Here is a 13,475-nt window from a genome sequence, read left to right on the forward strand (position 1 = left end):
AGGACGTGTGTGGTGAAGAAGAGGCCTGGACAGCCTCTACGAGGCATAGCTTTACTGAGTTTTACCACGTGGATTTAGTTTGCTCGTTGGATGTTGTCATTGTATATATAAAAAAAAGTTTTGTTAAGAAGATGCTACACAAAGTTAGCAGTGAACATATATCCAATCTATATTTGAGTTCGTATGTATGTATGTATGTATGTATGTATGTATGTATGTATGTATGTATATGTACATGTATGTATGTATATGTACATGTATGTATGTATGTATGTATGTATGTATGTATGTATGTATGTATGTATGTATATGTATGTATGTATATTATGTATGCATGCATGCATGCATGCATGCATGCATGCCATGCATGCATGCATGCATTGAATGCATGTATGTATGTTAATGTATGTATGTATGATATGTATGTATGTATGTATGTATGTATGTATGTATGTATGTATGTATGATATATATGTATGTATTTGTTAATGTATGTAGTATGTATGTATGTATTGTATGTAATGTATTGTATGTATAGTATGTAATGTATTGTTATGTATGAGTATGTATGTATGTATGTATGTAATGTATGTATGGTATGTTATGTATGTATGTATGTATGATATGTATGTATGTATGTAGTATGTATGTATGTAATGTATGTATGTATGTATGTATGATATGTATGTATGTATGTATGATATGTTATGTATGTATGTATGTATGTATGTATGTATGATATGTATGTATGGTATGTATGTATGTATGTATGTATGTATGTATGTAATGTATGTATGTATGTATGTATGCTATATGTATGTAATGTATGTATGTTTATGTATGTATGTTATGTATGTATGTATGTAATGTATGTATGTATGTATGTATGTATGTATGTATGTATGGTATGTATGTGTATGTATGTATGTAGTTATGTATGTATGTATGTATGTATGCTAGTATGTATGTATGTATGTATGTATGTATGTATGTATGTATGTATGTATGTATGTATGTATGTATGTATGTATGTATGTATCGTACCCTATGGGCGGCCAAACCGCCCAAGCGATCTGGATGCAATTTTCAGAAGGCGATTTCCTATACCCGGGGAGCTATTCCTGTCAAACCGTGAAACTCACCGAAAATCGGTGAAAAATCCCTCAATTCGTGAAACTTCAGACAATGTCAGCACTCACTGTACAGTGCTGCCACACACAGAAAAATCGATGACTATTTCTTTCCCTCACCTCATCAGCTGCTGCTATTGTGAAACCGAAACCAATACTAAAACAGAGCACAACCAGGACCAGTTCAGAGGTACTACTTACTGAGTTGAGAGGTTGAGTTCAGATGCTACAATCTCATAATGCATTGTACCATTCGAAAGCTATGCATTTTCTGATTCGGTAAAAAAAATTCTTAATTTCAATGTGCATGGTTGCGCGCCAAGCATTCACTAGACAATATCCAGTGGACACAGACCCCACTCGCTGGCCTGTCTCTATCTATACTATATATGGAATTTCTTTTATTCATGGTACGATCTCACAATGGATAGCTGTACGTGGGGAGCTCAACAGTTGGAGACGCCAGGAAACTCTACATATTTGCACCAGAGAATAACACGAAAAACATTGTTTATCAACAGGCTTTGAAATGAAAAGTGCAACCTATTCGTACATGCTGTTATAATAACTTTTTGTCATTTATACCCAGGGCCGGACTAAGCGTGTGGGGGGCCTGGGGCACGCAATTGTGTGGGGGCCCTATAGTCTGTATTTTTTCTGCACTTTCATGCTTGCAAATTCAGAGAGTATTTCATCGTGTTTCAACGAATTTAAAATCATTCATGTGGGGGGCCCGGGGCACGTGCCCCTGTTGCCCCGCCCTTAATCCGCTAGTGTTTATACCATATTATTATTATGTCCCAGGGGTTCTAAGTTGGGTTGTGCTGTCATATAAATGTCATACGTAACAGATTTTTCCCATGCTTATTATCTTATTAGACCGATTTGTAAATATTGATATTGTGTGCAATGTTATTGTCGATTTTTACCCAATGTTCCTATTGTGTCCCATTATTAGTAGTATAAATTAGTAGCACGATTTTACCCAGCGCAGCGGGTACCCGCAGCTAGTATATATATATATCAAATAAATATCAAATACTAAGATGCTGCGTGCAGGTTGCTAGCCTTCGTTCTGCAACCCATTACCGTGTATTGGTAGATGACATGTTAGGAGAGGTGCCTACGACGGCGGGCGTACATAGAGGATGAATATAGACTATATGATGATCGGCCCATTTTAATCACTACATTACAGGTTGGGAGTCGCGAATGCTACATGACCGATCACCGTCACGTGCTCCCATTTGCAAATCCAGCAAATCCAGTGTAAGCAGGAAATCCGGCGCGATCGATATAGGACATATCTTCTCCGAGTAAAACGGTACTGCCTAGTTATTAAAAACATAGCTATTAAAAACGGTAAAAACGGTATTACCTAGTTATTAAAAACGTAGCTATTAAAAACGGTAAAAACGGTATTACCTAGTTATTAAAAACGTAGCTATTAAAAACGGTAAAAACGGTATTACCTTGTTATTAAAAACGGTAAAAACGGTACTGCCTAGTTAATAAAAACGTAGGTATTAAAACGGTATATATACCCAGTTACTACCCCACAGGAAGTATTCGTGGTTAGGCTGGACAGCCGGTTGCAGTAACGTCCTGCTGTGCCGTGGTTTATCTACTAGTTGCATCTTCTGAGCTCTCTTGTCTGCGCAGACGAGTCGCCGTCGTATGAAGCTGTTAGGTTAGTCCACTGGCGTAAAAATCGTACCTTCACGTTCTTTTCCAGAGTAAGAGCAGCCCACAGACAGGCGCCGAGTGCATCCAGGATCCTGTAGGCTCGAATCGTGTTCATTGGAAAGTTCTTGCGCTTGCTCATGCGATACAACGTCCTCAGTGGAGTGTTGGGTGGCATGGCGCATCCTCAGCCTGTGGTTGATGGTAGTAGACGATGCCCTGCAGCAGTGACTCTTCCCGCTCCGCTATGCCCGAGATGTACTTGCCGCCCGGAGACCTTTCGGTATACTTGATTACCGAGAAGCATGGGCTTTTATCCTGGCACGCGCCGTGTCGGCCCTGCACGCACTGCACAAAGCACGAGCGCACGCGTCCGCATGCTTTGAGGCCTTGCTTAGGCATACCTTTGCGTTAGGCTATGCAGATCTTGTACGAGAGAAGCCAGGCGACGGCAGCGGACAGCGCTCGCCTTTTCTTGTTGCGCTCTCCGTCGAGGTAGTTCCGGGTATCACGAATCTGCTAGATCGGGCGTTGCGCAGCTTCTTTCCTGTTCGGCGCTTGTGATGGGGTATGCCTTCGTCCTTCTTGCTTTTCGGTTGTGTGGGATACACGCCTATAGCCTCGCGCAAGCCTTGTTTGCTGCCGTCACCGTCGGATCGCTCCTATCCGTGCACAGCAAGTCGACAAACGGGATCGACTGCACCAGAAACAGCGTGTTCGTGCGTACAATGTCCGCCTCACCGGTGCCCGAAGCGCTGCCAGAAAGCAGTGCCCGAAGCGGTGTCCAAAGCAGTGTCTGAAGCGGTGCCCGAAGCGATGTCCGAAGCGGTGTCTGAAGCGGTGCCCGAAACGGTGCCTAGAGCGGTGCCAGATAGCGGTACCCGTAGCGGTGTCCGAAGTGGTGCCCGAAGCAGTGCCCGAAGTGTACCACGCTGCGGGCTCATGTACTGCACGTCAATCTGCCCCGGCACAAAAACAGATCCAGCGTTGCCGACGCCTCTCTCGTGCAAAGAAACCCATTGCCAGCTGCCTGAGTATCTCGTGGTTCTCGCGCATTGCTGTTTCCGCTGAACCAGCGACCTGCTTCCGGCCAGAGACTGTCACCATTTGCTGCCAATAATCGACACTGCCTGGAAATAAGTGAGCGAAGTCGCTACCAGCATTTAGTAACTGTACAGTTGTGTATGGCAACCGTTGTTAATTAGCCACTAGTTCTTTGACCACGAACCACTGACGATCCAAACATAGCGTCCCCCGAACAGCTGTTTTTGTACACATTTGAATAATCGTAAACGATGACGAAATTTGAATTTTGAATATTGAATAACGAAATGATCTAACCAGCTGTATTGTTTGAAATATTGCTAATGAAAACACTTTAGACACAGACGATGTACGAATAGGCACCGCTTAAGAACTACGCAAAAGTATAACTCTAGTGAGACGATGTAAATTAGTTGTCGTAGTATCGTATGGCGGCAACATGATGATGGCCAGTGTAATATCTCTTTTGAGCTTTGTTTTTCATTACTGTGAAGGTGTGGACCCGGGAGGATGTGTAACCTCGTCCGAGTGCCGAGTTTGGATCACTCTTCGTCTACCTCCTCTTCCTTGGCCGGTTCAGCATGGTTAAACCTTTGTTGACTTCACCCTTGGAGTCATAGAAGTGTGCAAGCCCCCACGCGACAGCAACGTGGTGATCCAGGTCGTGAGGGTATGTAAACTGACCCTGTGGCTGAGCTTGTGTTACGCGGGATGTTCTTTCAAATCAAAATTTCGGCACGGTGTGCATGTGGATGGCAGGTGTGGTTGTAGGCTAATGGACAGTAATTTTGTAAGAGAAACTCGCGTTACCATCTACCTTATTGCCATGGCTGTCGAGAAGTTTTAATCATCAATGTTTTTAACCACCTTGTCATCGATCCTTGTGTCACATCGGAGGCATTCGACAGGACAAAAACGCGTTTTGATGATCGCCTAATCTCTATTATGAGCTCTTGTTTATATCCACCGCGTATATAGTCGGATAGCCAGAAAATGGTTTGAATGCATAATTTCGCCTCATGCTCTATATTTTCGGCGCGAACGGGCATGCGCAAAACCGATATTTTCTCTTGTGAAACTGAGAAATTATTCAAAATGTGTATGGCCAAAACGCACAAACGGATGCCCTAGAGTTGCCGACGGAAGCAGTATTTCGCTGAATTCCTACAATCTTCCTAGATAGCATGTCGCCAGCACTAGGTGCACGCTATAAAAAAAAATTCGCTAGCGTCTCAGCCCGTCGCAGAGACGACGTCGGAAAGAGGTGCGGCGGTAAAATCGTCGACCGGAGACTATGTCCAGCATATATATATATACCTATATATTATATGCATATCGCCGTCGGTCATACGAAAAAGATGGCGCTCTGAAATTCACAAATACGCAGGCGCTCGCCGAATTTTACGATGTTTTGCTATAGTCGGATAGCCCGAAAATGGTTTGAATGCATAATTTCGCCTCATGCTCTATACTCTCGGCGCGAACGTGCATGCGCAAATCCAATATTTTCCCTTGTGAAACTGAGAAATTAGTAATGTGTAATTCGAAACGTGTATCGCCAAAACGCACAAACGGATACTGGATGTATACTAGATATATATATACTAGATGTATACTAGATATAGGATAGTATATATAGTATAATTATAGGATAGATACTAGCGTTTACTGGATGCCCTATAGAGTTACCGACGGAAGCAGTATGCAACACGACATACGCACAACAGAAAACCAATATTCACAAGGAGCGTTGATGCTATGGGTACGTCCTGCCGTTCTGGCCTTTAACCCCGGGTTAAAGAAAACAGCTAGGGATTTTATGCTACACGATCACGTGCTGTGCTGGCATCAGTGCGGAACGTGTGTGTAAACGCGAAAGAAATGCGTAATCAGCTATTGCTGAGCCAGGACAACGTAACACGCGACATGGGAATATCCCGGACGAGCGAAAAGATTCAAAGCGGCGACATACTAATGATACAGACGACTACTGATCTACTACTAATACTACATATATACATATGTATATACATATATATATACATATATATATATATTGCGTATCTTCCTAGTGAGCACGTCGCCAGCACTATACACGTGGAATGCCCGGTGCAGTATACGCATGGAATAACGTCCACACGGCATTTGCATCCATCGCCATGCACCGAATATGCATGGCGCATGGCACTCATGGTACCGTCTACGCTAGCTCTAGAACTATGGCCCTTCGCTCTGCCAGAGGGCTATAGCACAAACTATGTTGAAACTGGGCAACGGAACTGCTCCCACTGCTCCCACTGCCTGTGGCCGAGCGAAGGGCTATAGTTCTAGAGCTACGTACGTCTACGCATGCTACCAGGTGGGCATGGTGCAGGGTACACCTGGCGCCGTGTACTCATTGTAGAGAGTATGCAGGATAACTCTGAATTTTTTCATCGGGTTAGTAGTTTGGCAGGATTTTTGTAATCCGCTCATGTCCACGCCCACACATGCACGCACGGGCATCTTGTTTACTAGTAGGTAAGAATATTACGGTGCAATAATTGCTATTGGTAATCTAAGAATACGTCGCAAAATTATTCTGACCCTCATTGTCGGACAAACTTCTTGGGTAATTATCTATGGACACCAAAACAAGCGACGAAAATATTGACACTAGAAGATAGTATATACAATAATTAGCTATCCGAGAGACTCCGGTTCATTCGAATAAAGCTACACTGACGATTGTTAGACTATATTTGTAAAATTTATACATTTTTCGTGAAATACTCAAATCATTACTATGTGTAGTCCATTGTAAAATAGATACCATTTATTTAAAACAAAATATACGCCACTAATAATACCACCCTCTGCCCGCGTACCACACACACACACGCGTCCAGCCCCGGTTAGCGTATAGCCCACAGTCCCGACAATATTACAACAACCATGTACTTCAAGACACCCAATGAACTTAATCCGCTGCGAAAGTGTGTAAGGCTTTTGAGAAGAGGGTAATTGTGTGGTAAATGATGCAATGATACTTTAACATGCCCTATTCATGTAACCTAATTGTGACGCTTATAAAAATCTATTCAGCAAAGCACCATAGGCCATTAGCCTGTGGCTAGAGTAGAGCTATGTGTTCAGTTTCCGTAACCCTAATCCCTAGACATAAAACTATTTCTAACCCTAACTATAACACTAACGCTTCGCCCTATATAATTTCCCTTTATTTAGTTTAATTTCTTTAGATTTAGCAGCTTTAATTAATTTGGTTAATTATTTTAATACTTAAAAATGTAATTGCCATAAGTGTAAATAAAGTGATTCAATCAAATTGAATAGGACGCTATACTTGGCAGTCATAACAGCGGTTTCCGTTTCACTCTCTATTTGGAGGATCTGACCGAGACGCGCCTGCGCGCATGATCAGTAGCTATCTTAACCACGCTGCGCAGGTTAGAATTTCGATAACGCACGCAACAAATAGATTACATGCAAATATTATGCTATTACATTATTTAACTCCGACATTTCCTTCCTCTTCAAAGCCCTACCCACTCGCAGTGCATTCAGTTTGTTGGAGGTACAGAAGTACATTGGTTGTTATTTTAGACGATGGGCGTTGCAGGGTATATATGCCCCCCTTCTACTGACACATTTATGTACAGACTACAGTAGGACTAACGTAGACGTAGTATGGAACAGATAACGTACGTATCGTAAGACATCATGACTGCACGTACGCTACGCTTCCTTATCATATTCCAACAGACGCAAAGGTCGTCATGCGCTTCGTTTTCATTCATATGTGCAGAATCAACACGAAAACGTATCAATTACGAACACTATACTAAATATTTCATGTGTTGCTGCGCTTTAATGTTACATTGTGTGTATGCGCCCTGTTCTCAATGTCTCTTTTCCCCAGTGTCATCATCTTCAGGTCATCCTTGAAATTGTCCATCGAGCGTTTTGCTAGTCATGCTCGTTGCCTCGTTCCCAAAACTAGGACTAGTGAGCTCTCTCCCTCTACCGAAACTACTCATAGTACTGAGGCCTTGCCTCTTATGGCTTCTCCCCAATATTAACCAGTTAGGCACTCGCTAGACGTGACTGTAAAACGTTTATTTACACCTTACAGTTTAGATGAATTAGATATCGTATACAGCTTTAATTTATTCCGTCCGCCCTTGTGGTATTTGCCAAATGGCGTCTAATAGTAATAATAAATGTACGTAACAGTCCGCGTGCTATATGAATGCGTGGGCTGAGTAACATCGGCATAACACCATAACATCTTTGTGTAGCGCCGAGTACTAGTGCCGTAATGGTAAGCCCGGACATGCATAAATACATGTATAACGCACTCTAATGCATACGAGAAACAACCGTATATACCATACACTGTATACGGTTTTGGAGACGAGTATTCACAGTTATGCCAGTGTTACACCTAATGTATTTGGGTATTATTGTAGATATTAATAAATAATTTAATAACTAATGGAGAACTAGCGACGGTCAACCTCCAAGAATTCAACCGCGCGTGGCTTTGAGTCCCAGGCAAAACGAATTAGTTACGGCCCCAATATTTGCATAGTAGCGACGATTATAAGTTGTTCGCAGTTTCTTGCAGTCGGAATTTTGACAGAGATATGCGGACCGAGAACGTTGATATCTCCAGTCGTAAGATCAACATACCCTAATCAAGGCCGTACGCAGGAAATCTTCTGTAGGGGGGCAAAGGTACTCCCCATGCCCCCTGTGCCCTAAAGTTTCGCAATTTCACATTTCTTTATTTAAAGTAATATTTCTTTGATGATTTAAGATAACCTTTTGTCACATTTTTTTTTATTTCTAAAAGTGTACAGTATTTGTCCCATTGAAAGGCATACTCTGAAAATCTCCAGGGGGGGGGCAACTGCCCCTGCTGCCCCCCTGCTGCGTACGGCCCTGACCCTAATCGATGGGTCTATGTCCGTACCGAGATATATCAAAGCTACGATGGAGAGAAGGAACAGAGAAGGAGGAGCAGGAGGAAGAACAAGAAGAACAAGAAGAAGAAAGGTAGAAAACAAAGAAGAAGACGAAAAAGAAGAAGAAAAAAAAGAAGAAAAAGAAGAAGAAGAAGAAAAAGAAGAAGAAGAAGAAGAAGAAAAAGAAAAAGAAGAAGAAGATGAAGAAGAAGAAAAAGAAAAAGAAGAAGAAGAAGAAAAAGAAGAAGAAGAAGAAGAAGAAAAAGAAGACGGAGAGGGTAACAACGTTACAACGAAATTTATGTTGAGCGCGCAAATATTTTAAATAATTAACTTCAGTATGAAAAAAAATTCGTGATGACATTTATTAGAAAGCAATACAGAGATGAAGCGATGATTAAGCGTTTTGGAAACGAAATCATATCTATGCTCTGAATTTAGACGTGACAGATAACAGTAATGCTTTACATTCCAATCGCAACTGTGTGAATACATCATGCACTAGACAATTCGCCTCAACGTAAGCAATCGACCTCTACTCCCGTAGGGGAAGGCAAATTTTACTAGGCATGGGCATCCAAGTGAGACCAAGAATTCCATCAAAACTCGGCTCTGGGGCGCCGGCCGCTAACTTGATATCAAAGTTCTGCAAGATGCTCGTGAAGAAAAGGAACAGTTCCATTCTGGCGATAGATTCTCCCAAACAGACACGGCGACCTGGAGGCAACACGAAGCATACAACAGTTAATACGTGATGGAAGTATAAGTGGCAATATAATACTACGTCGTGCAGGCACCATGGTCAATATAAATGTCTATTCGTTTAAACAATGTATTAGGCCTATATATATGTATTTTATTTTATTTTTATTTTTTATTTTTATTTTTTTATTTATTTAAATATATATATTTAAAAAGAGAGAGAGAGAAAGACAGTGAGATACTCGAGAAAATTCCATTTCTGTTACAGTGTGATATAGGCAAAATTTGAATGGCTTCTTATACCGATGGAGAATGGTATCATGGCTTCATTTTTAACGAATCTGCCTTCTTCATCCAAGAACCTCTCAGGGTCAAATATGTCAGGATTTGGAAAGTGTGCAGGGTCCCTCAGGATGGCAGTCATATTGGCTATCACTGGAGTGTTCGCCGGTATGGTGTAGCCTCCGAACTCTACTTCCTCTAGCGTTAAGTGTGGTACTCCCAGTGGTGCGATATTACCTGAGCACAGTAAATGATACACATGCACACGGGCGGTTAAAGACTGAGAGTCGTAGTTAATTATTTATGCTTATTATTTCGTTATTAATTATTTAATTATTTAGTGCTGTCGATCTGTTATTGTCTTAACTGAGTAACGCTACTGAAACGTCGCGACGTTTTAAATAGGAACACTAGCGTGCTTTCAGGATTTTCGAGGTAAATTATAGTTTGTTTGCACTACCACCTATATTGGTTGTATAACAACTATATATGGGTTATTAGTCAAACCTGCGTTAGCGGTCATCTCTATATAACGGCCACCTGTTGACGTAAGCCACTTTTGGCGTTTCTCTTGTGTAGCAGTTATAGAGCGAAAGCATCTTTCTATAACGGCTACTGCGCGGCGAGCGACCGTTATGTACGGAGTTAACTACACGTAATCATGGATACACACCAAGGCGTTGAACTTCCGTAATCGTCGCCTCAGTGTATGGCATGTTTTTCTTGTCTGCCATGCATGCCATTCTGCCTCGCCCAATTACTTCGTCGATCTCGGTTTGTACCTTCTGGCACACGGTCGGGTGTTTGAGCATGAATAGCATTGCCCATCGCAGTGTCGTCGTTGTCGTCTCTGTGCCGCCACCGAAAAGATCGGCCACTACGAAGAGCAGCTCGCTCTCTGTCAGAGTGCAACAGTGGAATTCGTGTTAGAAGATAGAAGATATAGTATAGAATTTACACACGCGAAGGAGAATTTCACCCGCGTTGACGGCTGAATTACGTCGCGAAATCTACTGCTATTTGAAAATCTATTGAAATTAATATGAATTTATTTGGTATTGTTATTGAAATTCATTGCGATTACCGCTGAAGGACGTCGTCTGCCGTCCCGCCGCCCTTTCGCTCTTTATCTCGCTCAGGTAGGCGTCGATGAAGTCCCGGATGTTGTCATTGTCAAAATCGGCGATGTGCGCTTCTCGCTTAGCCATCAGGACATCGACTATTACTCTACAATGTCCAGAATTAACATTGTTACGCTCACGGTGACACATCTACTAGGGTGAGGGGGCGTCCGGACGATGTGATAAACGAACGTAGTTGTGGCATTTCAATAGGATCTGTCACTTGTAGAAAATTTCTACACGGATAGCCTCATTTTCCAACGCCGAGGCGGCTATGAGACTACGCGTTTATATACACAGCTATATCAGTACACGATCTCGAATTACATGAACGGTTCGTGCTGACATTCGTTATATACCTGTCGTTATGAATGGCCTCCTTGACTCGCGCATTGAACGGTGGGAAGTGTTGGAGCCAGGGAATGAAGTTTAATACCCCGGCAACACTGATGAGGGCAAACTGGTCACTCAGTGCTTTCAGCAGGATCTTGAACTGCTCGTCATCGTATTCAAATCGGTTACCGAATACGATGCTGCTGATAACGTTGCACACGCTCATCATCAGTATCGTCTGTGAAATGCAAATCATCAGGAGTACTCATGAAGTTATCGATGACAACAACGACGGACCGTGTCATTTTACATTACCAAGGATTATGCTGTAATTAACAGCGTTATTCACGGGTTTGTCTATAACTCCGGTAACACACACACGCGCGCGCGGACACACACACACACACACACACACAAATACACACACACACACACACACGCGAGCACACACACGCGCGCACACACGCACACACGCACACACGCACACCCGCACACACAAACACACGTACGCATAGACACGCGAGCACGAGTTCAGCAGCCAGGTCGGGTACAACCTCACTCACGGAGCGATCAAGTCGCGTGTTACTCAAACACTCACGCGATCATACAGAATAATGGTCAACTTGGTTCATTGGTTCATTGGTGCATTCAACGGTTAGCTGCACGGGTAGTAAAACTCGTGTGTTTATCCCCGAAATAAAAGGCTACGAATTTGCCACGTATAGTACTCATTGTAATCGCAATGTATATGTTCACATATGCACGCAAGTTGTTTAGCAGCATGAGACTTGATTGCCATGGTCAATTAAACGTAGCTCTACCCGTAAAGCCCAGCATTTGTCGAGTTGCTTCGCTGTACGTGTAGAGCTAAATTTAAGTTACCTTGATAGCTCGTTTCATATCGTTATATGCTGCGCAGAACGCAAGGTAACTAAATTACAAGGCCGCCTAGAAGGTGCAAAATAATTCGGTATCGAATATCTTCATTAATGAAAAAAACTGTAGAAGCCATTCTTTTAACTTGCGTAATAAAGCCACGTCGGACGACCAAGATTGTCATCGCTGTTCTGAGGATTTGATGTGCTACGATCGCCATTTTATTCGCCTACCTGCATGTCAAATGCTTGGCTATTCGTCGACTTCAGTTCGGCAAGAAGACAGGAAACCTCTTCCTTGATTTTCTCTTCGAGACTCACCCTTCCCATTCCAAATTCTCTGAGTTTTTCGAGTGAAAACTTCCTCTGCTCCTTCCATAATTTACCAGTAGACAGCACCACGCCTCATTGAATGGAAGGTAATGAGGTCGTTAGACTGGTTTATTCGGCTCCATTACAAACACAACAATACATAAACGTGCAAGAGTTTACGCGGGAAGGATGAGAGTTAATATGCGCTTTCGAGCATGTTTTGACAATCTTTCTCCTCGTATGACACTTTCGTCTATAACAACGTAATATATAGGGAAGCAAACCACAAGCTAGAATATACGGTGCATCAAAAGAGAAAAAAATATAGAAGTTCTCATAGTTACCATGGTTGAGATTTCTGGCATCGCCCAAGATAGTCGCAACAAAAACATCAAAAAATAGCAACTTGCTTCTCCCGGAAAACACTTCGCCTTGTTTGAGAAATGCTTCTTTCGCTGCGTCGACGTCGTTGAGGATGACATTAAGACGAGGCCCAATATTCACACTCATCACGGGTCCGTATATTTTAGCCATATCATTCAGATACAAATCAGGCCGACCACCCATTGAAAGAACAGACCCGAGGATGGGAAGACCGCGTGGGCCAGGCGGGACATTACGCCGACTCTTCAAATACCTCAGTAAGACCGCGACAATGAGAATGAAACTAACAGTCGCAGTCAAAATCTCCCGAACTGACCATAACATCGCATCTACCATTGTATTGTTCCGTGCCTGTTCCCGAATGACGCAGCGTTTCGTTTGCACTCGTCGGGTAGGCCTACTATGTGTGATCTAAAACCTGCTATACATCGGGAGCGGAGCTAACCCATTTTATCTGGGGGCAAAGCCACGTGTGTGGTGTGTTCTGGGAAGGTGACCGCCATTGACCATGAATTATATCTATTTTTTTTCTACGGGGCATTTGCCCTCCTTGCCCCCCCCCCTGCTAGGAGTGTCAGGATTATAGATAGGACTCTACGCAATGTTTGGGCGAGCCTTCGGTGCAGAGAGATCCTATATGTC

General features: G+C 42.8%; 1 protein-coding gene across 1 annotated transcript; it reads right to left on the reverse strand.

The window, feature by feature from the left end:
* Nucleotides 1-9,165: 9,165 nt before the first annotated feature.
* LOC106816728 (cytochrome P450 2C15-like) lies at nucleotides 9,166-13,187 on the reverse strand. Its single transcript, XM_014821344.1, has 7 exons — nucleotides 12,794-13,187; nucleotides 12,372-12,541; nucleotides 11,289-11,500; nucleotides 10,893-11,035; nucleotides 10,482-10,706; nucleotides 9,830-10,045; nucleotides 9,166-9,541 (listed from the first exon to the last, which is right to left on the reverse strand). Exons 1-7 carry the CDS (start codon nucleotides 13,167-13,169, stop codon nucleotides 9,360-9,362), a joined length of 1,524 nt encoding a protein of 507 aa, XP_014676830.1. The 5' UTR covers nucleotides 13,170-13,187; the 3' UTR covers nucleotides 9,166-9,359.
* Nucleotides 13,188-13,475: the final 288 nt, after the last annotated feature.

Source organism: Priapulus caudatus, unplaced genomic scaffold (genome assembly GCF_000485595.1).
Source record: "Priapulus caudatus unplaced genomic scaffold, Priapulus_caudatus-5.0.1 Scaffold1468, whole genome shotgun sequence".
In the NCBI taxonomy this organism is placed as follows: domain Eukaryota; kingdom Metazoa; phylum Priapulida; class Priapulimorpha; order Priapulimorphida; family Priapulidae; genus Priapulus; species Priapulus caudatus.

Excerpts from the sequence above, each read along its gene's own strand:
- LOC106816728 (XM_014821344.1), bottom strand. The coding sequence starts at position 13,169 with ATGGTAGATGCGATGTTATGGTCAGTTCGGGAGATTTTGACTGCGACT. Across the intron at positions 11,036-11,288 it reads GAGGCCATTCATAACGACAG|AGTAATAGTCGATGTCCTGA; the intron begins GTATATAACGAA and ends TGGACATTGTAG. Across the intron at positions 9,542-9,829 it reads CATGATACCATTCTCCATCG|GTCGCCGTGTCTGTTTGGGA; the intron begins GTATAAGAAGCC and ends TGTTGCCTCCAG.